The sequence below is a fragment of the Xenopus laevis genome, chromosome 9_10L (assembly GCF_017654675.1).
Source record: "Xenopus laevis strain J_2021 chromosome 9_10L, Xenopus_laevis_v10.1, whole genome shotgun sequence".
NCBI classification, from domain to species: domain Eukaryota; kingdom Metazoa; phylum Chordata; class Amphibia; order Anura; family Pipidae; genus Xenopus; species Xenopus laevis.
The window spans coordinates 88536872-88563749 of NC_054387.1; the positions used below are offsets into that span (position 1 = coordinate 88536872).

At 39.1% G+C, this 26878-nt stretch overlaps 1 protein-coding gene across 10 annotated transcripts in view; it reads right to left on the reverse strand.

Annotated features, from left to right (window-relative positions):
* The window catches only part of mpp4.L (membrane protein, palmitoylated 4 L homeolog), a 39753-nt gene extending 13582 nt beyond the window's left edge, over positions 1-26171 (reverse strand). For 2 of the 10 annotated variants that reach the window (XM_041576419.1, XM_041576414.1), the window contains exons 1-18: positions 26061-26170; positions 24999-25034; positions 23468-23674; positions 22527-22637; positions 22055-22176; positions 19671-19748; positions 18182-18262; positions 17686-17817; positions 16897-16978; positions 13689-13774; positions 12509-12580; positions 11845-12041; positions 11614-11678; positions 10727-10744; positions 3820-3858; positions 1663-1683; positions 1324-1338; positions 550-585 (exon numbers count right to left, since the gene is read on the reverse strand). In XM_041576419.1, the coding sequence (XP_041432353.1) occupies positions 550-585; positions 1324-1338; positions 1663-1683; positions 3820-3858; positions 10727-10744; positions 11614-11678; positions 11845-12041; positions 12509-12580; positions 13689-13774; positions 16897-16978; positions 17686-17817; positions 18182-18262; positions 19671-19748; positions 22055-22176; positions 22527-22608 (1126 nt within the window). In that variant the 5' untranslated portion in view covers positions 22609-22637; positions 23468-23674; positions 24999-25034; positions 26061-26170. Of the gene's footprint in view, positions 1-549; positions 586-1323; positions 1339-1662; positions 1684-3819; positions 3859-10726; positions 10745-11613; positions 11679-11844; positions 12042-12508; positions 12581-13688; positions 13775-16896; positions 16979-17685; positions 17818-18181; positions 18263-19670; positions 19749-22054; positions 22177-22526; positions 22638-23467; positions 23675-24998; positions 25035-26060 lie in introns of all 10 variants that reach the window. The other 8 variants (XM_041576423.1, XM_041576422.1, XM_041576415.1 and 5 more) reach the window with 7 other exon arrangements.
* Between the last annotated feature and the right edge of the window lie 707 nt (positions 26172-26878).

Genomic DNA, 26878 nt, shown 5'->3' on the forward strand with positions numbered 1-26878 from the left:
CGGATTGGTCGGACTTCTCTAAAATCGGTCATTCGGCAAGAAGAATCGTCGCGTCTATGGGGAGCTTTAGTTGCTTTAAAAGGACTCTACGGAAGATGGTCCTACCTAAATTCTTATTATGAGACTGAGTTAAATGAGTTAAATGAGTTATGAGTTAAAGCATGTAATGACAACCACTGTTGGGTTGTCATTACATGCTTTAACTACACATTTGCTGTTCATATGATAAACCATTGTTTCATGCTGTAGAACAGTCTCCAAATCATATTAATGTACAAAGATAAGACAGTAGAGATTAATCCTGCAATGTCAACAAATGTCATACTTCATCATCTTGAACAACTGAATCTGCATCTAAGGTCTGGAGAGGAATGCCAGACACGAATAGACAGTCACTGCACTTTCATAGAATGGAAGATTTTTTTTGACATAGGTCGGGTACTTTGTCAAAAATAAATCCCCTACCATATAATTTCCTTTGCACAGGGTACATCACATGCTTACAATTATTTAATTTGTTTCTACTGCATAAATGCATTTCATACATACCAATGATGTTCCCTTCTTTGTCTCTAAATTCGTCTTCTATTTTGTGAAAATAGGCAAAAAGAAAATGAATCATGTAATGAGATTAACACTTATTATAAAGAACATTACAATTATGTCTGAAGGATATAAGGCAAGCCCATTAAGTGTTTCCCTTTTACTCGGGTACATTGTATTTCTATTATTTTATTCATTTTTAATTATATGTCGCCTGAAGCATACAAAGAAGAGAATACCTAGATGCCATTTTAAAGGTATAGGAACATGGAACTTTTTCTAATAGTTTTTTTAGGTAAATAATCAAAAGAAAGCATATGCTAGAATATCCTTATCCTTAATTAACTATAGGAAGAGTTCAAAGTACACTCTGGTGATAATTGTACAAAAAGCATTTTTTTTGCCAGATAGCTGCATCTATGTGCTACAAACCTTGAGATTCCAGTATTGTATTAAGGAGAAAGAGTAATTACTAGCATTTGATGTCTGGGGATCTGTCTAGGAAAAATAGAGCCTTGTTGGAAAATTCCTTGGGCATGCTAATGCAAATAGCACAATTATACATTCCCGAAGAAAAGTCAACTGATGTCTCTCAGTCCTGAGAGTGAAGCTTTCATTATTTTTCCAGAGACGGACTAAATGCTTTGATATAGTGTATTTGTGTTGCAATGGCTCAATCTGTGTTGTTGCCAGGACCTGGAACAAATGTAGCTGTCCTGTGCTAATTGAATGCCATTTCTACTGTATGTCGTGAGCAGAAGAATTTGCAAATCAAATTACCTCCTTTTAGTTCCTCTGACAATTTGAAATTCAAAGAAAGAAGACATGTGAAAGCAGTGTTAATGTCTATAACATTGATACATCAAATATATTTGGTGCTGGTAAAATGTTTTTGAAGCCCCTGAAAAATTATTTGTATTAAACATTTTGTCTGTGTTTTTTTTATTGGGGGCTGATATGCCCATAGTGGCACATATTGTGAAAGCTGCAATGAATACTGCCAAGAATATGCCCACAACTGGTCTGGGGTTCTGGTAAAAAAACATGAACATTTGTGCCTACATTGCACTATGCATTTCGTGCTTCGTTTGTATACATACTATGCAAAACCAGGTTTACCTGACTCAAATGTTTCTTCATCTTAAATCCAGTTCAGAGAGTCCAATATAAAAGAAAGGATAAAGGAAAGGAAATTAAATGCATAATAATGTATGTGGGGACACAACCCAATGCTCAGCTTTCTAATTTAGTTTCTGATTCAGCTTATAAATATAATTCGTGTCATGCAGTGGCCTTAAGGTGGCCATACACTATAAGATCCACTCGTATAGCTGATTCAGACCTCAATCGCAGGGGAAAATCAAACCTGCCTGATCGATATCTGGATGATATTTGGCCAGAAATAGGCTGGGAAGGGCCATCGGAAAGCCCCGTACATGGGCAGATCAGCTCCTGAATCGGTCTAAAGGACCCGAATCAGCAGCTTTAATCTGCCCGTGTATTGCCACCTTTAATGACCCAGCTGAACATTGCTTTGATGGTAATGACGAGTGCAGTAATTGTCACTCCATTGAGGCTTCCCTTCTAACGGATATAATAAATTGCAAAATTAGGTTTTATAAAATGAAATGACTGGTGACATTACTTACAGTAACAAACAACTTTCCCTTGTTTGTTATAGTTATACAGGAGCAGTGACCAGCTCCATGTTGTAGCTCCCACCCTTCCCAGCTATAGTCAGGTGATCCCACTGGTGTCTTATAAAAGGGCAGCCAAGTTTGGGAGTTTTACTTTGAAAGCAGCTAGTAAAGGTGGCCATACACTGTGTCGGCAGCTTATTGGCCCGTGTATGGGGGCCCCCGACGGCTTCCCCAATCGAGATCTGGCCGAAAGTCGGCCAGATCTCGATCGGATGGGTTTAAAAATCCCGTCGGATCGCGGCCGCATCTGTTCGTTGATGCGGTCCCGCGATCCGACCGCCCGTTTGAGAATGCTAGGATCCGATCGTTGGGCCCTAGGGCCCACGATCGGATCTGTCCGATATTGCCCACCTCAAGTTGGGCATATCGGAGGGAGATCCGCTCGTTTGGCGACATCGCCAAACGAGCGGATCTATCCATGTATGGGGACCTTAAGTTGCAGGTAAAACTTAGTCCCTTTGTAAAATGTATAATGAAGCAATAGAATTCTTAATGAATCAGATGAAAATTGAGCATAGGACTGGCCAGATATGGGATGACTTTGACGTAGTTGGCCAGCTTAAATATATTGCAATATATGGACAAACAATCCCTGTTTTGTTTAAAGGGTAAGGCATTTTTCAGTAGCAGTATGCACAAAATGTCTCTCTCTTAAATATATTGATAATGGGTTGAGTGCAGAGGACTCTTGTATTTGTCCACATTACTTACAGTAACAATACTTTATATCTAGTCTAAAACAGAATTGTCTACTGCACTATGAAATGTGATTTCTGTCTAAATCATTAATTCTGTTTGCACAAATGGAAAACATATTTAAGGTCAAAATGGCTCATGTATGTTTGCAAGTGCAGTGAGCAAGGTGCAATTACAAGTGAATTCTTAATGTCTCTACCTACAATGATGATTTTTCCCCAGAAGTCCAGCATCATTGTATTCAAAAGGCATTAATGCACTTGACGCAATTGCGCTGTCTCTTATGCAATTGTGTGCAATTCTGCAAAATTGACTCAACCGAACACACATTTTGCCTCAAATTTGCCGCAATTGCGCAGTAGTCAGTTTGTTTGGTGTTAGCGACATCTCTGCATGATTCTTTAGGCATGACTGTGCTACATCTGCAGCTCCTGCCTGGTCATAAGGTGGCAGTAGATCCAGGGTTCCCCTGCGTCAATATGCGCAGCAGCACTCGACTAAAAATTATATGGAAGCGCAAGGAGTGCATTTTGACACAAGTAACTTTAATGAAAGGGATTCAACAAACAACTCACTGCAAGTAAAAGTGCTTACATATTCCCCTACTTTGTTCTACCCCCCACAAGTTTTCTGAAGATGCCCATGTGCCAGTCAGCACTATACTATATACAAACAGAACTGACTATATGGTTTATTCAGCTGAACTCAGTGCAACATGACAACCTTTTCTTTTATTGTAGTGCAGGCAGTTCACCTTAAACTTAACTTTTATTATGTTATAGAATGACCCACTCATAACTCTGTTTATTCCTATAAATATGCAGATACTTTCTTGTGCATTAGATTTCCACTAGTAATTTTTAAATCAAGTGGCCCTTACCAGCTTCCACAAATTTTTCTTCTATCTTCATATCCTCCTCTGCAAATAACAAAAGACAAAGCGAAATGGTATCCAGTAACTGAGAACAAATGAATCAGGATACAGTTGAACACTAAAGATTTTACATTTAATTTTACAAGGAGATGTAAAACAAACACCTAGCAGGTATTATTTTTCTTTAGTTCATTATAGCAAATTGGAGCATAAAGGGGCAAGAAATTTGTGCATGGAACCCAGGAGTGTAACTCTTTCTACTTCTGCACAGCAGCAGAACTGCATACAGTTAGGTAAGGAGGTGGGTAGAACCAGTGCCTCCCCTGGCATGACCTTATCTTTAGCACTCCTGCACTTGTACCTAGCCTTTCACAAATGATCAGAAATATTATGACACAGCGGCACACTGTGTGGTAATGTTTTTCCTGTTGTGGTTAGTTGAATGCACTTTGTGAACCAGATATCTTTAAGTCTGCTGAGTTACTTAATCTGGGAAAAATCTTCAAGCATGTCAGAACAAACTTTTTTTTTTTTTTTTTAAAAGTGTTTTTATTGGTTTTCTCACACACAAAAAACAAGACAGACAGTGTCCCGTAAAGGACTCAAAAATTATACATAGTCAGTAAAAAATAAAAAAAGGAAAAACAATAAAGGAAATACGTCAGAGGGGAGAGGAAAGAAAGAAAGAAAGAAAGAAAGAGAGTCCAAGAGGGTGTGGAGTGTGGAGGGGGTAAACAGTAGACAAGACTAATATCTGGTGGAGCTAGCACAGACCATCCTTTCAAAACACATGGGGGCTATTAGTGTCAGAATTCAATACCCATAGCATCCAGACAGCTATAAACTTGTCCGTGCAGCCTCTAGACATATATACTGCTTTATAGTAAGGGAGGGCTTTATTGACAAGGTCCTTCCAGTCCTCAAGTTTGGGTGCTTCACGCTGATTCCACCGAAGAACAATCATTTTCCTAGCATAGAACATTAGCAGCTGGAGCAAAGTCCGACAACCAATTGACCCCACATCTCCATCCATGCATCCCAACAGCGCTAGGCTGGGCCGAGGCAATATAGGGAAGACCAGAATCTTAGAAATAAATGAGAAAACGTCAGTCCAATAGCGAGTCAGTTTGGGGCATGTCCACACCACATGGAACCAAGTCCCCGGGTGCCCACAGCCCCTGGTGCAGTTCTGATCTCTGGTAGGATCCATATGATGAAGCCGTACCGGCGTGAGGTAAGAACGATGCATAAACTTCAGTTGTATCAACTTGTCTCTAGCCGAAATTGTGGTGGCCAACATGTGGCGCATAATCAGCTCCCAGGACTCCTCGTCCAAATTCTCAATGTCCCTGATCCATTTCTGGAAGCATTTAAGCGGTCGTTTTTCCTCAGGTGCCAACAGGATATGATAGATGGCTGAAAGAGGTTTGACGACTGCCTGAAGTTGCAGAGTGTTTTCCAAAGAGGTGGCTACAATATTAGACTGCGGATCCGGGAATTGCGCCTGAGCAGCATGGCGAAGTTGACCATACCGAAATTGTGTAACATGTTGTGTTGAACAGGAGGCCTTGAGTTGCAGAAAGCTTTTTAGCTCTCCCTCATTGTACAAATCTTTCACATATCTGAGACCATTGCCTGCCCAAAATTTGTAATCCAGGTTAGCGAAAAAATGTGGGAGCATCTTATTACACCACAGCGGAGCATGGGGAGAGTGGTAGGTCAAGCCAGCGGGAGTCACCAGTTTTTGAGCCAGCTGCCAGGCTCTGACGGTTGTGTTCATAGAGTGGGTAACTTGTGGGTGTGCCTCCCGCCCTCTATAAGGCAAAAGCCTCAAGGCTTCCCTCGAGCCCAGTATCCCCGCTTCTAAAGTACAGGATGCATTAGTGCTATCAGATTCAAACCACCATCGCACCGTTACCAATAAAGCAGCCAAGTAGTACAAGTACAAATTCGGGACGGCAAGACCCCCAGCCTGAGTGGACCTGGGCAATGTTGCCATACTGATTCTGGGAACCCGTTTGGCCCAAATAAAGGAGGATATAACTGAGTTCACTTGTTGAAAAAAGGATTTGGTAAGCCAGATAGGAGAATTTCTAAACATATAGAGAAATTTAGGCACATACTTCATTTTCAATAAGTTGATCCTACCGTATAGTGACAATGGCAAAAATTCCCATTGGGCAAATTTGGCAACCATATCCGCAGTAATAGGGTCAACATTGACCGCCTTATAGCGGGTTATCTCTTGAGTAATCCAAATTCCCAGGTACAAAAAGGTGTCAACCCATTGCAACGGAGAATCCGGAGATAACTGTCTTTTGGCCGCCTGATCCAGGGCAAACAATGTAGATTTATGCCAGTTCACACGAAGCCCAGAGTACTTCCCATTCTCAGATATAATCCCCAATAGGACATCCAGGGCCGGGCCAGGGTTCTCAAGGTATATCAACATATCGTCAGCGTACAACGATATCTTTTCGGTCAGAGAACCAATTTTCAAACCCGTAATCCCAACAGAGGTGCGGATTAGTTCTGCAAGTGGCTCAATTGCCAAACAAAATAAAAAAGGAGAGAGGGGGCAGCCCTGCCTGGTACCCCTCCCCAAATTAAAACTGACCGAAAGCATAGAATTTGCCCTAATCTGAGCCACCGGTGAGTGGTACAGTGCCTGAATCCACCCCACATATCTAGGGCCAAAACCATATCGCTTCAAGGTGTGCCACAAAAAGGCCCATTCGACTGAGTCGAAGGCTTTCTCCGCATCTAATGCCACAATGGTTCGGGAGCCAGTATTGTCGTGTCGTACCTGTAGATGAGTGAGAAGCCTCCGAATGTTGATATCAGTCGCCCTAGAGGGAATGAAGCCAGTTTGATCCGAGTGGACTAAATCTTGCATAAATGGTTTAAGCCTGTTTGCCAACACTTTAGCTAAAATCTTGGCATCACAGTTAATAAGCGATATAGGCCTATAAGAAGCACATTTCCGCGGATCTTTGCCTTTTTTGGGATAATGGAAATATATGCACGGGACATAGACTCAGGCACTGCACCCCTCAGAGCAACATCATTAAATATCTCCGTGAGTGGCCCCACCACCAAAGAGAGATGGTGTTTGTAAAACTCACCCGGGATGCCGTCAGGGCCAGGGGCCTTGCCTGTAGGTAGCAATTTAATTACCTGTTCCACTTCCGACTGCGTTATGAGCGCATCTAACCGTTCCTGTGTAGCATCAGAGAGGTATGGCAGTGGGACGGCCCCCAGATAGTCAAGCAACTGTACGTCAGAACAGGTCACCTTTGAGGAATAAAGTTCCTGATAAAACTGCCGAAATACATCTACAATGCACCGAGGTTGGGTTATCAACTCACCCGCATCATTTTCAATACATGGGATGGAAGCCGTATTACACTCGTCTCGCACCAGCATGGCCAAAAGCTTACCAGCTTTGTCCCCCATTTCAAAAAGCCTATGCGATTGCTTCTGAATGTACGCCCGTGCCTGTTCGACATTGGCTAATGCAAGTAAGCGAGAGGACTGCAACCAATCATTCCTATTCGTATCAGAGGGATCAGCTAAATATACCTGTTCTTTGGCAGCAGTGTCTGATTCCAAAGAGCCAATCGTGTTACCCAATTTCCGTTTTGCCTGGCTGATGCCCGATATGTACACCCCCCTTGCTGTTGCCTTAAACGCCTCCCAGACTACAAACGTATCGGCAGTGCCCGGGTTGAGCTGCCAGTACTGCACTAAAGCAGGTTGAACTACGGGTTCGGTGGCAGTGGTACCAATCCAGTGTGAGGGGAGCCTCCAAATTTTATCAATAGGTTCGGCCCGTAGGATCACTGTGAGCGACAGGGGGGAATGATCCGAAATGCCCCTGGGCAAGTAGTCCACTGAAGACAACTTTGCTAATATATCTGGGGATACAAAGGCCAGATCTATGCGGGAATGCGATTTATGTGTGGCCGAGTAACAGGAGAATTCCCTCGTATTCGGGTGTTTCCACCTCCACGCCTCAGTAAAGGCACTGCTATCCGCCCAGCTCTTTAGAGGCAGCTTACTATAGTGCGAGCCAGTAGTCGTATCAATCGCTGGGTTTAGAACCGCATTGTAATCCCCCATCAGTATAATAGGAGACGGGACCATGTCTGCCAGAAGCGTTACAAGGTGGGGTAGGAAGTGGTGTTCAACAGCAGGGGGGGCATAGACAGAGGCCAGTAGAAGCCGAACCCCATTAAATCGGGCCTGAACAAATATATATCTCCCATGGTGATCCTGTTTGACCTTCTCAACTTGGCAATCAATATTCCTGTGCACCAGGATCGCCACTCCCCGAGAATAGGTGGAGTAAGTGGCATGAAAGGCTCTCCCTACCCAAGCCCGCTTAAGTGCCAAAATTTTTTGCCCCGAGAGGTGGGTTTCCTGGAGCACAAGAACATCTGGTTTATGCCTTTTCACAAATTGGAACACTAATGCTCTCTTTTCTTTTGTACCCAAACCCCGCACATTCCAGGTAAGTAGTTTCAGCGACGCCATAAGTGTACAGTGCCAATAGGAACCGTCCGACTGCCACCCCATCTAGGTCCCCTCCAACACTCCAAGACAGAAAAGAGACGAGAGGGAGAAAGAGAAGAAGAAAGAGAGGGGAAACAGAAAAAGCATAGAAAAAATAAACCAAACAAAAAATATACAAGAGGAAGCATTGTTAAACATGACATCATATCATACACGGTATTCCCCTTGAGCAAAACAAGCATAAGGCTATAAATCAGCCCGTGTGGGCAGACCTAACTGCAAAATCCCACTAACTCCCCCCCCCACCCTGACCTACCGAACCACAGACGGAGGCCCTAATCCCTTAACCTGTCTAACTAACTGAGGAGGCACACCGTAACTATCTAAGGTGTAACCAAAACTTCTTCGTGGTGGCTGGGGCTCCAATGTGTCTTACCCCGTATATTGGCACAGTCCTGCAAACAGCCTTACTGCGTAAAGTGCACCAGACAAGGGGGCCATCCGGCCTAACGATGGTGATTGTCGATCCATTGGCTGACTTCTGTCGGATCTGTAAAGTAGCGGGTAACCGCTCCATCAATGATCCGCAATCTGCTGGGGAAAAGCATGCTGTACTTAATTTCCTTCTCCCGTAGTCGCCGTTTAACATCTTGAAAGGTGCGGCGCTGCCGTTGAATCTCCGCAGTAAAATCAGGATAGAATTGCAGCGTAGCGTTGAGAAAACGAACTTCGCCTTTTTTCCGAGCTGCAGAGAGAATGGCGTCTCGATCCCTGTAGTTCAGGAGACGCAGAATAAAGGGCCGCGGCGTCTCACCTGGTATGCGCCGCGTGGGGATCCTGTGGGCTCTTTCCACGGTATACGCAGCAGACAAAGTAATGGGCGCCAACACATCTTTAAGCAGAGCTTCAATAAAATCGGTAGGGGAGTGCCCCTCTGCTCCCTCCGGCAAACCCATTATGCGTACATTGTTTCTCCGCGAGCGGTTTTCAGCATCTTCCGCCCTTTGGTGTAGCAACTTTACTTGTCTCTGCAACTCCGCCACCAGTGGCTGTTGTCTGGCAATAGTGTCCTCTGCATCCCCCACGCGGCGCTCAGCTTCCGACACCCTCTCCCTCACCTTATCAAGATCCGCCCGAAATATGGAGACCTCAGCCTGGATCTCCATGCGCAGGTCGTCCATTTTGGAGGAGAGGGCCGTCTGGGATTCACGGATAGCGTTGAGCAGCATAGTGGACTCCGGTGAGAGCTCCTTGAGCTGTACTGCGGCGGCATCCGAAGCCCCAGCCGCTGACGGTGGAGACGCCGCTCCCGAAGGTGTCTCCGTCATACCCAAGATGGCGTCAGGCCCGCTGTTGCGTAGCTGTTTTTTAGAGAGACGCGGTGCCCTTTGGGATCGCCTCGAGCGCTTACCGCTCATATGGTCGAGAGAAGTGGATTAGCCGATGCAGTGCCCACTCACTTTCGCAGTAAAAAGTCGGCGTTGGGTATATTTCAGGATGGGTTAAGTGCGGAGCTCCAGCCAGACACGTCTGCTCCGTTCCCTCACATAGCCACGCCCCCCAGAACAAACTTTACGATAGCTCCCATTCACTGTATAAATAGAAATGTTCAGAGAAGAAAAGTTTTGTGGATACAAAAGGGCACAAATCATGAAATATACCTTTTAATATAAAAATCAGAAATAGTATCCCACACGTCGTCAAAAGTAATCTTGTCAATTCCACTTGCCAGAAAACAGAAGATGATGATAATGGCTTGTCCCAAAGTTCCAGTTTTTATAGAACCATGTTATTTTTACTAACATTCACAAAGTACTTTTTTTTTTTAATTCTTATTACTTGGTTGTCCCTGCCCCATCATCTACCATATCTCACTCCCAAGCCCAGCATAGTGAATACAGAAGAGAATTATAATGTAATAAGATTAGGTGCAAGGACAGCTAAGGGGTTGGAAAGGCATTATAATTTGTAATAGGAAAGAAATCAATGGGGAAATGTACACATATAGGGACAGTGATCAGCATTACTTTAACAGGCATGGATGTAAGTAGGTGCCCTAGAGACCAGGCACTCAGCATAAACAAAATGCATGATGGTGTCCCTTGTTCTCTGCTTTTCCTTCTTTTCGACTCTATAATATCTTCCTTTCCTTATTATTGTTCTTCCTTCCTGTCTTCTTCCAATTTTGCCCATGTATGTTTATTTCTAAACAATTTTATTTCATCATAACCAGGTTTTCCCTTTTGTTTATTACTTTCTTACTTGTCCTTCTTCCACATTCTCCCACATTCTACATCTTTGAGTCATTCAATGTAAAGTTATATGGGTGGGAGCTTGTGAGTTTTAATACAGCAGTTAAGCACAACTTACATTTTTCTCAAACACAGCATTGTCTTACCTTCCCCAATAGTGCTCACTGTTGCAGGGAATTAGGGAATTTCAAAGAAAATAGTAAAATGTTAAACTGATTTTTTTTTTCTGGATTAACAGCAGATTTAACAATCAGTGTGTGTATAATAGGGAGAACTACAAATATCGTTATTTGCTATGCAAGGAATCATTACAGTTTTCTGTTAACTGATTACTACACATTGTGACATTTTTATATATGTATTATTTGTTCTACATCAGCCAAATTAGTTTTACATATTGTTTGTAAGAAGTACCTTGCATAATTATGGTTCTTGCTGACATGATCGAAAAAGAACTTGGAAGAAGGTACCCCTTATTAGTAGCTTTATCCAGTCAAAGGCAAGTTGGTCTCTCATAATTGTCTTGGGTTCATTTGCACCATTTTTAATTCCAGTAGTGTTTTTTTTTTATTTTTGCAGTCTCTCCGCCTCATCAGAATTTTTTGAAAATACAATAATACTATGGCGCCTTTCCATACAATGCTGGCACATTAACCACACTCTGTATTATAGTGTAGTGATATGGAATGTTTGGAAAAGTAAATGATGGAGCTTAGGGAAAGGTGATTGGAGAAGGCAGGAGAAAATGCATAAGGATTGGCGTGTGTGAGCAGGTTTTAATGAATGGGATAGTGGTGAATATGTACAATAAAGTGAGAAAAAGTCTTAATTATTATACTAGCACCTGAGCATGTATCAATATATTTTCCGATGTAGCAAAGTCAGTTTGGCCTAATGAAACAGTGGGAATTGGGAATCTACCAACTTTGAACAGTGAGGAAAGTTATTTAAGAAAGAACAGCAGCGTCTTTAAATTCTGTATATTTCTGCAATACTTAATTAGAAATACTAACCATCACAGCTAAATACTCACACTGAGATGCTTTAATGCAGGAGTAAGACATAAATGGTTGAGACCACCAAAATTCACGTTGCTTCCTGCATATATTAAAAAGACATAGACACTGACTAAACCCAAAACCACAACTCACTCAGAGGCATACTATATAAATTTTAGAATAACAATATGTTTGATAATGGTGAAACATGGGGGAAAGTCACAGAATCAGGTTTTCTAGTAATGAAAAAAATAATAGTATTTTACCGTTTCAGCAAATGGTTGGATGGAATGAGTCCAGCACATCTACTGAGATCTGAGGCTTTTCTTGCCTGCCACCACAAAGAATCGCTCTGGTCAACAATCTGTAGGATTTCTCCCTTCTGGAATGGTAAACCTGCATCAGCACAAGGTATGGCTGGATCCTGCTGAGGCCAGTAATCTGCCATCGCCCGGACAAACAGCTGATTTATGAAAATAGAACAGACAACACATCTTATAAAATTATCAATGCAAAGCTAAAAACAAAATCATTTCCACAAATATTATTGTCACATTATTACCCTATTTATTGCAGAAAGATGGTAGAACACTGTGAAATTCTGCATTCTGTGAATTATGTCAATACTTATTTGATATTGGTCATGTTAAATTCATCTTCCCAGTGTTATACAACAAGCACAACTGTTGTAACAGTGACAAAATACAAAACAGTTTAAATGCGAACAGCTCCTGTAAATACAAGCCAGTAGCCATGGCTGTAGTTGGGGAGATAGATGATTTAGTCAGATGGTTGAAATACTTTATGGACAGGACTATATAAAATTACTAATTATATCAAATATCTACAAAGACAACTGATGTCAGACTTTTGTAGTAATATGTGGAATAATGAGAATTAATTTATATTGTTGATATGGTTCCTTCTCACCATTGTGTGGCTGTTTATAGAACGATCAGCGACTGGACTAAGCTTGAACACAATAGTCCCCTCTGACTCAACCTAAGAAAGAAAAGATATACATTTAAGAAGCACACAGCAGTCATGCATTCACTTATCAGAAGGATGAGTATGGAAGATTGTGAAAATGCACATTATGATTTCATTTGTTAAAATAAAATTCATTTTTTTCCAGAGAAGCACAGACAACTAAACACAAAATAAAGGTTTTGTTACACATTGAGGAGTAAAATGACTAATCATGTAATAGCTATATACAGTTATAGGATCCATTATCCAGAAATCCGTTATCCAGAAAGTTCAGAAGTTTGGGAAGGCCTTCTTCCATAGACTTCATTTTATTCAAATAATTCAGATTTGTAAAAATGATTCCTTTTTTCTCTGTAATAATAAAACAGTACATTGTACTTGATCCCAACTAAAATACAATTAATCCTTACTAGAAGCAAAGCAGTTCTATTGGGGTTTAATTGATATTTAAGTTATTTTTTAGTAGGCTTAAGGTATGATCATCTGAATTAAGGAAAGATCCCTTATCCGGAAAATCCCAGGTCATGAGCATTCTGGATAACAGGTCTGATACATGTACTCTATATGATATAATTGCATTCTTCGGTCACCATTAGCAAGATGTGTACATTTTAAGAAATGAACTTGAACATGTTGCTATCTAGCCTTTGTATTCCTGTTATCACACAACTACAGTTCATGTACAGTACATTTAGGACAATGTCACCCCTGGCTTTTTCTCCACTGGCAAATAAAAAAAAAACACAGGCAGAGAAAATGGTATCAAGTGTTAATGATGATTACTGCTTTTTTAAAGGGGCTGTTTTTACATTAACTTTTAGTATGATGTAGAGAGTGATATTCTGAGACAAGTTGCAACTGGTTTTCATTTTTTTAATCTTTGCGGTTTTTGAGTTTATCTTTCTAATTCAGCAGCTCTCCAGTTTACAATTTCAGAAACCTGGCTGCTAGGGCCAAAATGACCCTAGCAATCATGTATTGATTTGAATGAGAGACTGGAATATAAATAATGGAGGGCCTGAATACAAAGATAATACATTAAAGTTGCAAAACAATTACATGTAGCCTTATACAGTGGCAAAATATATTTTTTATATAATAACTTTGTCTCTAAACACACCAAGATCTGAATAACTTGTTCAGGTTCCAGGCCATCCACTGAAACTCCATTCACTTCCACCAGTTTGTCACCAGCATACAGCAGCCCTTGAAGAAGAGAGGAACACAACAAACCAACTCATTGATTCAATATTTACTTAGAGTAGCAATTAGTAGCAATATATATATATATATATATATATATATATATATATATATATATATATATATATATATATATATATATATATATGTTTTAATTCACAAAGAAAAAACACATCATGCTTTACTAAGTATAACCCTGTTTAAAGCGACTCTGTTTTGTCCAGATAACTATATAAAGTCAGCCACTGATATTTATTGTTGTTATTGATCCATAGGCAGATATTCATTAAGGCTTGGAGAGGCTAAACCCCCCCCCAAACCTGTTTGCTTAAATAATTATAAGAAAAATTAAGTCTGGGGGGAGAGACAGAGGGTGCTGCTGACTAGGGTCTTTAGAAAAAAGATCCCTACTTGGTGACTCCAGTGATGTCGTCATGATTTTTTGCACTGAAAATCTTGTGAGATTTCGGATGGGAAAGTTTATGAGCTGATCTGAGTGCCAAGCCCAGTTAGGGAGTAGGTGAGATTGAGCTTTACAAAGGATGGTTGTTTGTACTAGTAGTGATCTCAGCAAGAGACAAAGCAGCTGCTGATCCTTCACCTGCTTGTCTGGTATGTGCAATTTACATTGCATCCGAACTCATCCTGGATAAGTGGTTTTGGAAGGAGTTATTGCACAAAACATAATTGTCAATGGTAGTTCAATTGAACTATTCAGGTAGGTGTTAGCTGAACCTGTGAAGTTATGATGCAGTCATTATGGTACTATTGTGACTAGATCTCACCTTCAGACCTCTGTGAGTTTCAGCCAACAACTACCTGCAAAGTTTAATGGAACCATGGATATTGCTGACAGTTTCCTTAAGGGGTCAAAGTCCTTGTATCTTTAACGACCTAGCAAATAAATATGCTATTCCTTTTTACTGGAGTGTTGCCTTCATTTGTATCACAGCTTAGACTGCAACATATATTCCTTTAATTTATTTCCCCCTTCCTTTGGATCAGCTAGCAGATCAGTTAGGCTACTTTCACTTAGTTTTTTTCAATTGCATCTACTATTATACTGTATTACTTTGAAACTGCAGTGAAAAAGCAGCTACGGTTTTTTGCAAGGGGACCAAAATATATCTGCATTATACTTTCTGCATGTAAGATGTCTCATAAATGACACAGTTATTCCTTGTGTTTAATGTGAAAGTAGACCAATAAACATAGTTTAATGTTAAACAAGCCAATCATTAGCCCCACTTTCCAGTAATATAGATGAACTTTTTCTATAATTTTGATAATAAGAAATTGCTATAAATATTATTTTCAAAATAGTCTGGGCTTCGTCCATGTCAAGTGGAAAAGTACCTAACCAGGCAGCCTGTGGGAGCATCAGTTAGTAGCTCTTAAGTCAGCCCATGTATGGGACAGATTTCAGACTGTACTACATTTTAGACAAAAATCCTCCCTGCATACAACTTTTGCCAATGCTTAAGATATGGGACCAAATCAGCTGTTTTTCCACCAGTGGAAAATCACTGGTGAAGAAACTGTTGAAGTAACATTAGATTGAGGCTACCCAAAAGAAATCACCCTCCGCCTATGTATTGATCCTTTAATAAATGGTAATAAATGTTAATAAATAATTACCAAACTTTTAAAGACACTTTAAGCCAGTGATCCCCAACCAGTAGCTCGTGAGCAACATGTTGCTCTCCACCCCCTTGGATGTTGCTCTCGGTGGCCTCAGAGCAGGTGCTTATTTTTAAATTCCTGACTTGGAGGCAAGTTCTGGTTGCATAAAATCCAGGTGTAATTCTAAAAAGAGCCTCAATGTAGGTTGACAATCCACATAGGGGCTGCAAAATGGCCAATCACAGCACTTATTTGGCACCCCAATAACATTTTTAATGTTAATGTTGCTCCCCAACTCCTTTTACTTCTGAATGTTGCTCACGGGTTCAAAAGGTTGGGGATCCCTGCTTTAAGCGCTATGGCTGGCAATTAAGCCATTAGAGAAGCGCCCACACATGAGAGGTGGCAGTACCAGTATCAGGACCGGATTTGCAGTGAGGCCCCAGAGGCCCGGGCCTAGTGCGGCAGAAACTAAGGGGCAGCAGGCTGCCCAGCCGCAGAGGTAGTTGGCTCCCTTATGGCACACTAAGCGCTAGCCGCTTAGTGCCCCAGTATGAAATAATGTGCATGTGCGCAATCCTGTCGGAGGGAGGGCGCGCCGGAGGATGCTGGTCTCCAGGTGCCCTTGTCAGAAATCTGTGCCTGACCAGCATTTGTGCTTTTCATCCCAAAAATTCCATAGTGAGTGTTTTATGGCTGGAAAAGGGTCAGTACTGGCAATGGGAGACATCAGATATTCAAGCACATAGTAGGCAGGAGCATTGGGTTGGCCACTTCTTCACTCCCTGTAATTATCAGTCTTAAACATAATTTTAGCCAAAACTATTTCAATAAGAAGAATTTTGGAACATTAATTAGATAATTATTTAGCAACTAGACCAAGAAGAGCACTTTCTACATATTTTTTAGGATGCTCTACTTCCTTTAATGGAGAAAGTAACCTTTAAATACTGTACCACCCAGAAATCACACATCCCTTATTTTCCTTGCATCACACACACTTTCTTCTGTTATACACTGCTATTAATATAAAAACAAATTAGCAGTCATTCATGGTAGAGCAATCATGAACACTACTGCCTTGCAGCTTTGGGGTTCTCGGTTTGATTCCAGCCAGAGCACTATCTGCAAGGAGTCCCCAGTGATTGTGTGGGTTTCTTCCAGGTACTCCTGTTTTCTCCCCCAAAGGCAGGTTAATTGGTTCTTGATAAAATTGACCAATATACATTGCTGCTTATACCAGTATTTGTTTATCCCTTTTTGCACTGCTGGTTGTCTCTGCTACGATGTAGCAGAAATCAGAATCACAAAACTTGCATGTTTTCTCACTGGACTGTTAACCAGCTGGCTTCTTCTACATTGTTTCAAGAGTCAGACCAAGCAGTGCAGATAAGAGAAAGGAACAGAGAAACAAAGAGGTTTTCAATAGCAATATATCTGATTCAAATCATATATTTCAATCACAAATATTAGCAATACAGAGAAAAAAAGGCCACTGTTACCACTTCGATCAGCCAGACCGCCGTGTATAACTCTGGCAACGATGATGTCACCCGTTATTTCATGGTGTTTAATGGTGGCACCCTTTAAAATAAGTAAGATAAAAACAAGAATGTTTTGCTGGTTTCTTCACATCAGTGATATTGTAGGCTTCACAAATCCATAACTGGATGCACAAAAAACTCATTCAAATGAACCCCCTTGCTTTTTAAATTGTAGCATTATTTGAAAATAGTGTAATATTTGCATTTCTGAGGCAGTGGCTGATAATGCATTATTTGATATCTGAGGTTCATTCAAATACAGTAGACTATGTGGGGCATTGCTTAGACAAAAAATACATGATTTGTGACCATAACAAAGATGAAAGCAAACATTGCAATAAAGTCTGCTACTTAAAACATGCAGACTATATTGAAATATACTGAAATAGTATGTGAATGAAAATTTTAATTTTTGGTTTTACTAGTGCTTAAAACTAATGCCACAGGGTTCTGGACTCCTTATATTGTTTTTCAACTATTTATCCTATCAACCCTCACAAACCAATAAAATCCATTAAATAGACTACAATATGTTGTAAGTCATCCTTTTTATCTTTTAGGGAATTCTATACTATTATTTTCTTAAATCTTAAGAACCCTGATGTCCATCCCAAGAGCTATTTACTCTTCACCCACCATATATACCTTAGATTATTATAAGGTCATTGCATTCTATAGACCAACTGCAAAAATGACTATGCTACTAAAATAAAATATTGCCACTTCAATATCAGTATTATCTTTTACCAAAGGCTGCTTATTTTTAACCAGGCACACAATTCGCATGGCCTCCTCATTATCAGGAATGTTGTCTGGGAGGGGTGGCAGAATGGGCTCAAAATCTTTCTGTGCAACCATATCATGAGCAGAGAGCAATGCCTGTAAAGGAAAAAGCTGAGTAAATATATATATACTAGACATTAAGCCCGTTAAATTAACGGGCGCTAGAACATAGGCCGCCAGAGACGGTCCGTGGGGCACATGCGCAGTAGCGCAATCCCACGGACACAGGGACTGGACGCAGAGACACTTCAACTTTATTATATAGGATATATATATATATATATATAAGATAAAAGCAATGTTTTCCTATATTATTAGAACTGAATAACAGAATAAGGCTGCACCACTTATGTCTGGACTGGCTCTTAATACATGTACTCCTCTGTGCAGGGTGCCCCTGTTTGATTATAGCTTGAAAACTACATGTACTAGTGTATCCCATGAAAAGTTTTTCACTTGCCTTGAAGTGGGGTCCTCGTAGCAAGCGCTTCAGTTCCCGTGAGTCAGCAGAAGAGGGAGACTCACGTAATGCATCTACAACCTGGAAACAAAACTAGGCGTTCAGGTTCATCTGAGAAATTATACTTGTGCTTATACTACAGGTGGCCATACACATACAAATACTATCATAATAATAATGAAAATCATAATAAAATTAAGTTTCATATGATTATTGGTTTGTGTATGGTGGTCAGCCAATCCCCTCTACCATTTTTTCTATCATCAAAACATTAGTAGAAATGGGATGGCTTTGTTCCCCATAGCAAGAGAACAAGTAAAATGTCCTTTTTTGGATTGTTTTGTGCATTACACAGATATATTTACCCCCACTCCACCAAAGGTGTTATTCAAAATGTATTTATTTAAATAAAAAATAAGTAGCTTAATAGGTTAAAGGGATTCTAAAGTCAAAAATTATAATCAGTCTGTGTGTATTCTTTATGCAGTTTTCATTTTGCAATATATATATATATATATATATATATATATATATATATATATATATATATATATATATATATATATATATATATATATATATATATATATATATACACCTTTCTTCCTTATCGATTTCAAGTATAAAGCGTTTGTATCTCACATCTCATGCAAATATACTGACTTCCGTTCTGTGCACATCTCCACTAAGACCTGACGGCTGCAGCTTGTCCCTGCTGCAAATTATGTTAATGCAGGCTTGTCAGTTTATTATGTTTGCTGTGCGGACACGCCATGCATTAACATTATTAATATCAGGGACAAGTGGGAGGCCAACAACCAGCAGCTGTCATGGGTTAATGGAGATGCACACAGAAGGATGTCAGTGTGAGATTTGAACACTTTGTATTTGAAAATGATAAAGTTATACATTGCAAAATGGTCCAAACTTGCATAAAGAATACACAGAATTATCTATCTAACTGCTTTAATAATAATAATAATAATAATAATATGCAAAACAAATAATAATAATCTGCAAAACACAGGTAGTATCAGGTTTAACAATTTGCCTTGCTCAAATACCACCTAGCATCCAGTTAGATGTTTATTTACAAAAAGCAGAACATGCTACCTGCTAGATGCAAAATTATTACTAATGAAATAAACAGTACTGCCAAGTTATATAAACAAATATTTAGGAAATTAGTTCTTCCTTAATGTGTACAAACTTATCAATTTATAAATAATGCACCACTGTTGAACCCCATCTCATCTTCTGCAGTTATTCCTTCTGATGTCTACCATGTTCATTAACACCTTCTTCTTATAACATTAATTAGTGACTCATTGAGCTACCCTGAATATATATGTGGGTTAGACAGAGATTTTTCATCAGCTCAGAATAACTGGTAAAGTTTAGGAATATAGGAGCAGGGACTGGTTGTATTTAAATTAACAACACAAATGTTTGGTTCCCCATAATTATGCTAGAAACTTAGAAAACTGACCTCACTGGACAGGACACGAGCTTTCTGTAAAACAGGTTGTGGTCTCTGCTGTATATATTGCTGGAGACAATTATGTACCTGGATTGATGCAAATCAAAATATCTAGTCATTAAACAAATATACATAAATTGCCATTATCGGCACATCCGCATAAATTGTCATTATCCACGGATCCACACAAATACACACAATACAGCTAAACGCAGCAAGTCACTTATATACACAGAGTCTACTAGAATAAGTAGCTTAAAAGTCTATTAATAAATTCAAATTGTTTGGGTAAGGCCTCTGACACTGTGACCATTCTAGGGAGTACATCTATAGAGAACATTTAGTCAATTTCCTTAGTGTCGGGCTTGAGCAATTTATTTCACATCCTGGGAATATGCAGGTCCCAGTGGTAACTTGGTATTCTTAGTGCTTTAAAACCTCAACTGCAAGAAGGGGCATGCACGTGTGCCAATGTATCTGCCTCTTCTGTTGAATCATGCACAATGGCAAGTGCACCTATTGGTTTTGGGGAACCCTGAAGCCACCACCATCATGGACATAGTGGTAATTCCAGGGTACCCATAGTGGGTTGAACAAACAGGTGCCACAAACTTGCAGCCAGCGAATCAGATGCTTATACCTATACATGTTGAGGAAGTGATGCAAACCCCATTCTGAAAATATTAGCCACAAATTGCTTACAATTTGCAAAAACACACACCCGCAACAGTGTAGTTTTGAAGCATCTTGTGGTATTGTGTGGGACAGAACTAGGAGCATACCCGAATTTACACTGAAATTCTGGGAAAAAATGCTGCACAGTGGAAAAAAAGATGTAAATTTGCATCAGAATTGCACTCTATGCACCGTAGATGTAAAATATACTTTTAAAGGGACATTTACCAAATGGTAGCCAGGGCCCAAAGAGTGAAAATGGGCACAGTCTGCCAGTTTATTCAGTGTGCACCCTGTCTTCTACTCTTGTTGACTAGAGAGACCTCCAATCACCTCCATGAACACAGCGCTGCCTATGTTTGGCAGTAATGTTTTTATGAGAGAGGGCAAGGGGAGGCAAGTAAGCTTCATTCAGATTCAAGTTAGGTTGCAGCAGTGGATGAAGGCTAGAGTGCTGCCCAGTACTTACCCATGAGTTATGGCAGGTGCTAAGGACAGAGCTGACCAATGCTGTGATCTGCACCTCGCACTGGAATTTTTATCCAGCACAGGGTGCAGCTTGCAGCCAGACCTCAGGCAGAAGTGCTATCTGCATGAACACTAGAGTGTGCAAGAATAATCCCTTTAGTGCTCTTGCATATTCTTCCCTTCGTCCATTTAGTTACTGTTATTAATGCCCTTACCTGGGCTAATTTTGGGTGTAGTTAATGTTCGTTTTTATTAACTGTTAATTTCTTAAATGTTATAATTTTTGTCTAAATATTACTTGGAAAATTGCAAGTCCACTATAAATTAGCATCACAAAATAGAAACTTTGAAATAACTATTTTGAAAGCAGACCCTGCAGTTGTAGGGGTGGTCCAGGAATGAGTGAGGCCCTAATTAATGAGCAATATCAATATATCATTGTAGAAAAAGTCAACTTACAAATATGAATTTAATTTGCTGGTGGGCCCAGTAACATCTAGTTACGCCACTGCCTTCAATTGTACATATATATTGGCAAATTTTAAATAGTTGTTAAAGGAATAGTTCAGTGTGAAAATAAAAACTGGGTAAATAGATAGGCTGTCCAAAATAAAAAATGTTTCTAATATAGTTGGTTAGCCAAAAAATGTAATATATAAAGGCTGGAGTGAACAGATGTCTAATAAAACAGCCAGAATCCAACTTCCTGCTTTTCAGCTCTATAACTCTGAGTTAGTCAGCGACTTGAAGGGGGGCCACATGGGACATTTCTGTTCAGTGAGTTTGTAATTGATCCTCAGCATTCAGCTCAGATTCAAAAGCAACAGATATGACCCATGTGCCCCCCCTCAAGTCTCTGATTGGTTACTGCCTGGTAACCAGGGTAACCAGTCAATGTAAACCAAGAGAGCTGAAAAGCAGGAAGTAGAGTTCTGACTGACATGTTATACATCAAATCACTCCAGCCTTTATACATTACATTTTTTGCTAACTAACTATATTGGAAACATTTTTTATTTTGCACAGACTATCTATTTACCCAGTTTTTATTTTTACACTGAACAATTCCTTTAATAGTTATGATACATTCTTGGGACATGCAATGCTGACAAATTGAACCATATGCCATTCTGTTGAGAAAATGAGATACAGTATAAGTAGGCAGGGCTTGAGACAAATCCCCTGCAGTGCTAAGATATGCAAAGAATATTTGTTCATGTGCCACAGTGACAACTTTGAGTCCAAATCACCTTGAGTAAAGACTGAAGCCAGGGAGCCTGGAGCAAGCTGTATAGTGCATCTATTCCATTCACATCTTTATGGTAGTACAACCCAAGCTCCTCGAGAACCATAGACAGCACCTGTGACAATCCTTGAGAAAATATTCAACGGGGTATTAATGTTATGGCACCTCTGGAATCATTAATAGTGTTGCCATATTAAAATACTTATTGTGCATTACTGTTTAGCATATTAAGACTGAGTCTGTGTTCTATGGTCCTCTGTATACACTTATGTACAAAATATTGGTGTTACATTAAACTTTCTGCTCTCAAACTCTGTTCAGTGGTACAATAGTGCTATTTGTAGTTTCTCTACTCAATCTCCTGCCTAAAAAGTCTGAAGAAGTCAAGTAGAAACGTTCACTCATGTCAGAGACTCAACAGTGCATATATATCTATTCATTCTAAGCAGCTCTACTGCCTTGAGTAATGATTGTACCATTTTCCTGAAGACTGCTAGGGGTCATGTTCATTGTCTCCTGCATGCTTAGAGATTCTGTGGCCTTTTGTGGAAGAACCATTTGACAAGTCTATAATTGGAAAACAGGACCTGCAGAATGTGAAAACAGCACATAAAACTGTAATTATATCAAATAAAACAGAAAGTTCGCTAGTACAAGTCAACACTTGGCAGTACTTAATAAGTTCTGGCTTGCATCACTTCCAAAATTCAAACAGCTCAATGTACAGTACCTGGTGGCCTACATCTTTTCAAGTCACTTTGTCACATTAATGATGGGGAATTCGTGTTTATTTAACTTGCAGCCAATAAAATTATAATGCAATATAAACATAACACAGGCAGAGAACGATGAAGGTTACTATGTGTTCATAATAGCTCTATATAAACAAAGTTCTACATCCAAACAACTGAATAGCTCTTTTAGTTTTATCTTTTTGAGCATGAAGAGCCTGATTTTCACAGTTGAACCTTTTCACTTACATAATGGGTGCTAGTCTCTCAGTTGTGTAGGGTTTGATGTTTGAAGGTGGAAATTTGTATGTGAATGTAATTTTGTCAGTAATTAGATCCACCCTAATCAATGTTACAGCAGAAGAAAATCAACTTTTAGCTGTCTATCCCCTTAGAAAGGGGTAATCTTCTTAAAGCTCAGAATTAGCCATACTAGTTACATAAGACCAGACACCATTCGTTGCTGCAGAGTTGTTTTGAAATACACTTGATTTAAGTTTGCTTCGAAATATAATATACATTTCTTCCATTCTTTTTATTTATATGAAATAATGTGTTATGGAGATTGATATCAGGAACAATCCCCTATTTTAAAAATATCCTGATTTATATTAGGAACAATCCCCATTTTTAATACAACCTATATTATAATGGAAAATACATACTATTTTTAAATTATGGATTACCTTTTCTAAGACGTTCACCTTGTTTTTGTACGCTTATTGATCCATCACAGAATATCCAACAGATCCAACTATTGCTGTCCCTACCGGCTTATTTTGATTGCATGTAAATGAATAAGAATTAAGAGTGCAATTTATATTGAGCTATCTGTATGTTACAAGGGTCATTACCTATTCCATATGTAGTCATGTCACAACACCAACTTTTTGCTGTAAAAAACAAAATCAACATTTTGGTTTACAATATCACTATCTCTGCCAAAGTTTTTGTTAAAAAATCTGGTATATTTTACGGAGACATTGCATATATAATGTCTGTATAGCAATATACAGAAATTTTGCTGTCTTAAGTACTTCACATAATTGCACCAGCATATTTTCCCAATACAACTGTAATAAGGAAATATGTGGCAAAAATATGAATGCTGGATAATAGCATAGGTAATATGACGTAGATGTTAAAGGGCCTACTGTATCTTCATAATGGTAGTGTGCCAGCCTGGATCTGGCTAAATTACTTTTGCCAAAGTAATAGAAATGACTGAGGGATAAAGAGTGCTTGTTAGTAAAACAAGCACTGGAGTGCAGTAAGTCATCAGTATCAAGGTGCCAAAAAGCAAATATTAATATATGCATTCTGCACTTCAAAAAAAACTGTATAATAATAATTATTGTAACATAATTATAAAATAAAACATACAGGCCCTGCGCGTTTCACACAAGGCACAAAACGCAAAAGGCTGTAGATTGCGGGGTCTGTATGGTTTATGTTATAATAAAGCTCTGTTGTTGTTATTATTATTATTATACAGTTTTGGAGAGCAGAAATCAGATTTATGTTTGTAAATTACATTTGCCAACAATAAAAGGCATGGGACCTTTTGAAAAAAAAATGTATGCATCTTAAAATTTTGCAGTTCCGTAATAAAGCCTGGAGAAAAGACCCCAATGTTTGTAAATGGCAAAATCTGTTTTGTTAATTAACTTTATTTTTAATTCTGAACCCTAGCATTTGGTCACCAGTCAGTAGCAGCCAGCACACTGTTATAATCACAGCTCCTAAACCCTTTCCACATTTTTCAAAAAATAACCTTTAACCAATTTAAAACCTGAACATTTCATTTAAAAAATCATATATTTTTATGACCATAATAACAGCTAAAATATCCAAAAATCTTACATTCTTATTTCCATTTGAAGACTTGACATGCAGTATGGTTCTAAATAAAGGTTATTAGTTAATTTTGCACTTCTGTTTTAGAAGCCTTTATAATAATATTCTAACAAAGTGCAAAGGGCAGAACGCTTCCGAAGTGGGGAGATATTGACTTGGAATTTGAGCATTTAGTGTGACCTGTCTTGAGGACCATAGCTCAAAGGACTAAATGCATTAAAATAAAAACAAGAATAATAAAATAAAGCCAAAACAGTCATTCTGTTTTTAAGTTCCATTAGTGACCGACAACAACCACAAACTACATTCAGTTTTAGTCTTGACAGAATTTTCCATGAGTGTATAAATGCACAGACTCACCAGTACATGAGAGGGCCCGGGTGCACTACCCAAAGCCTACAGCATGAAGGTGGAAAAAACAAAATAGTCGTATGAGTTTCATGCTATTGCCACTAGAATAGCAGAGCTTATGAATAATGCATATTTTAATAGAAATTATGGGTTTTTAATATGTCTATCTGTTGCTGTACTAACATTAATCATGTGTAGGTAGTTCTGCAAGTTATAATATACATGTGCACAGACTTAACTATCGTGAGGTAAAGAAGTGCTTTACATTTAAAGGAGTAGAAAGCCCAAATATAAAATTAAGCACAGTAAAAGTGAATATCATTCTAAATAAGCTCCTCCTGATTACATGTACCATTGAAACAATGCAGTAGTTGTCAGCACTCCCCCAGCCAAGCCTCCATTTCCCTCATTGCTTTTTATTTTACGGGATTAGACCTTTAAAGAAGGATTATCACCGAAGGTGCATGAAAGCGTGGGCTGGAAGAAAGGTGGTTACTACTACTTTGTTTAAATGGGACATACAGCATTAACAGTAGAGAGGACAGCACAGGCAGAAAAGAATCTGCTTTGAATTACAATAATGCTAATATTCTAATAATATTTAATTACTGTACACTGGTTGTTGCTTAGAATTAAATTTACATTCATCATACTTTTTTTTGTGGTTGGCTTTACTTTCCCTTAGGTTATTTAAGACACCTGCCACTTTCCCTAATTAAGTAACTGTTAAACTAAACAGCTCACTTTTAACTTAAACATATCTTTAGTGGAGAGAAATCAACGAAACACAAGAATTCCCATTCTTTATAAAGTATTAAAAATGATTTCAAATATTTTGTGTAATGCAAAACTAAAAGTAATCGTAAATAATTCATCAAAAATTGTTGAATCTCCACGTATTATATCAAACAGAGGTCACAAAACTTACAAGTCTATATTATGTATCTTTCCTAAATGTCAGCTCTGCATTAACTACTGTCTGTAGCCTGAATGTCAGCATTTCTACTTTACAGTTATAATGTTGGGCAGTGCCAGACAATCTATATACATTTATAGAAAATAAACACTTACTTGTTTTCAAAGCAATATGAACCACCAAGTCCCTTCTAGTAAGAACTGCACAAGTGTCAGCAGTAGTAGTAACGTGGATAATCCCCCAACATCCTCTGGAGAATTACGCATTAAAGAATTAATCAGCTTTGTTTAAAGCCATAGCTCCAATGTTTCTCAGCAACACCCTTCTAGCACACGCAAGCAAGTGTGAGAAAAATCTATGAAATGCAATAAAAAAACATACATCTCTGTTCTGTATGCTTTCTGTTAACCAGCAGACTATTTTGTTATTAAAAAAGAACTAAAACCTGCTAAAGAAAAAGGCTACTGGTGTACATAATCAACTAGAACTTGAGTGTTATTCACAGAGAGTAAAATACAACAGGAGTAAGGAAGATTAACCCTTTTCCTGCCATCAAAATAAGTACTACGTCATTAGCAGGGGATGTGACATACTGGCAATGGCATTGTACTTTTATTTAAAGGTTATGCTATGCCTAGGAACACGTCTTTTCTGAAGTGTAACCAACTTGGCAGAAAAAGGTTTAACTGGGTAACATTGTCATAAAATTAAATCACATTCATAAAGCTCTCATTTCAATGCTGTGAATGCAACTTTTTGCAAGGGCGATTGATGGTGTAAAATGATATTTTATTATTATAAGGTTTTATTGTTACTCCAACTTTTTAGTGTTAAAAAAAATCTTGCTTAAAGGACAAGGAAAGGCCACTGAACGTGTCTTTCTCTACTGAGAAACGTACTTTAATTCCATCAGCAGTGCTCTGTAATCCCCTCCAACAACGGTTATTTTCATGCAGTACTGTCACACTTAGGA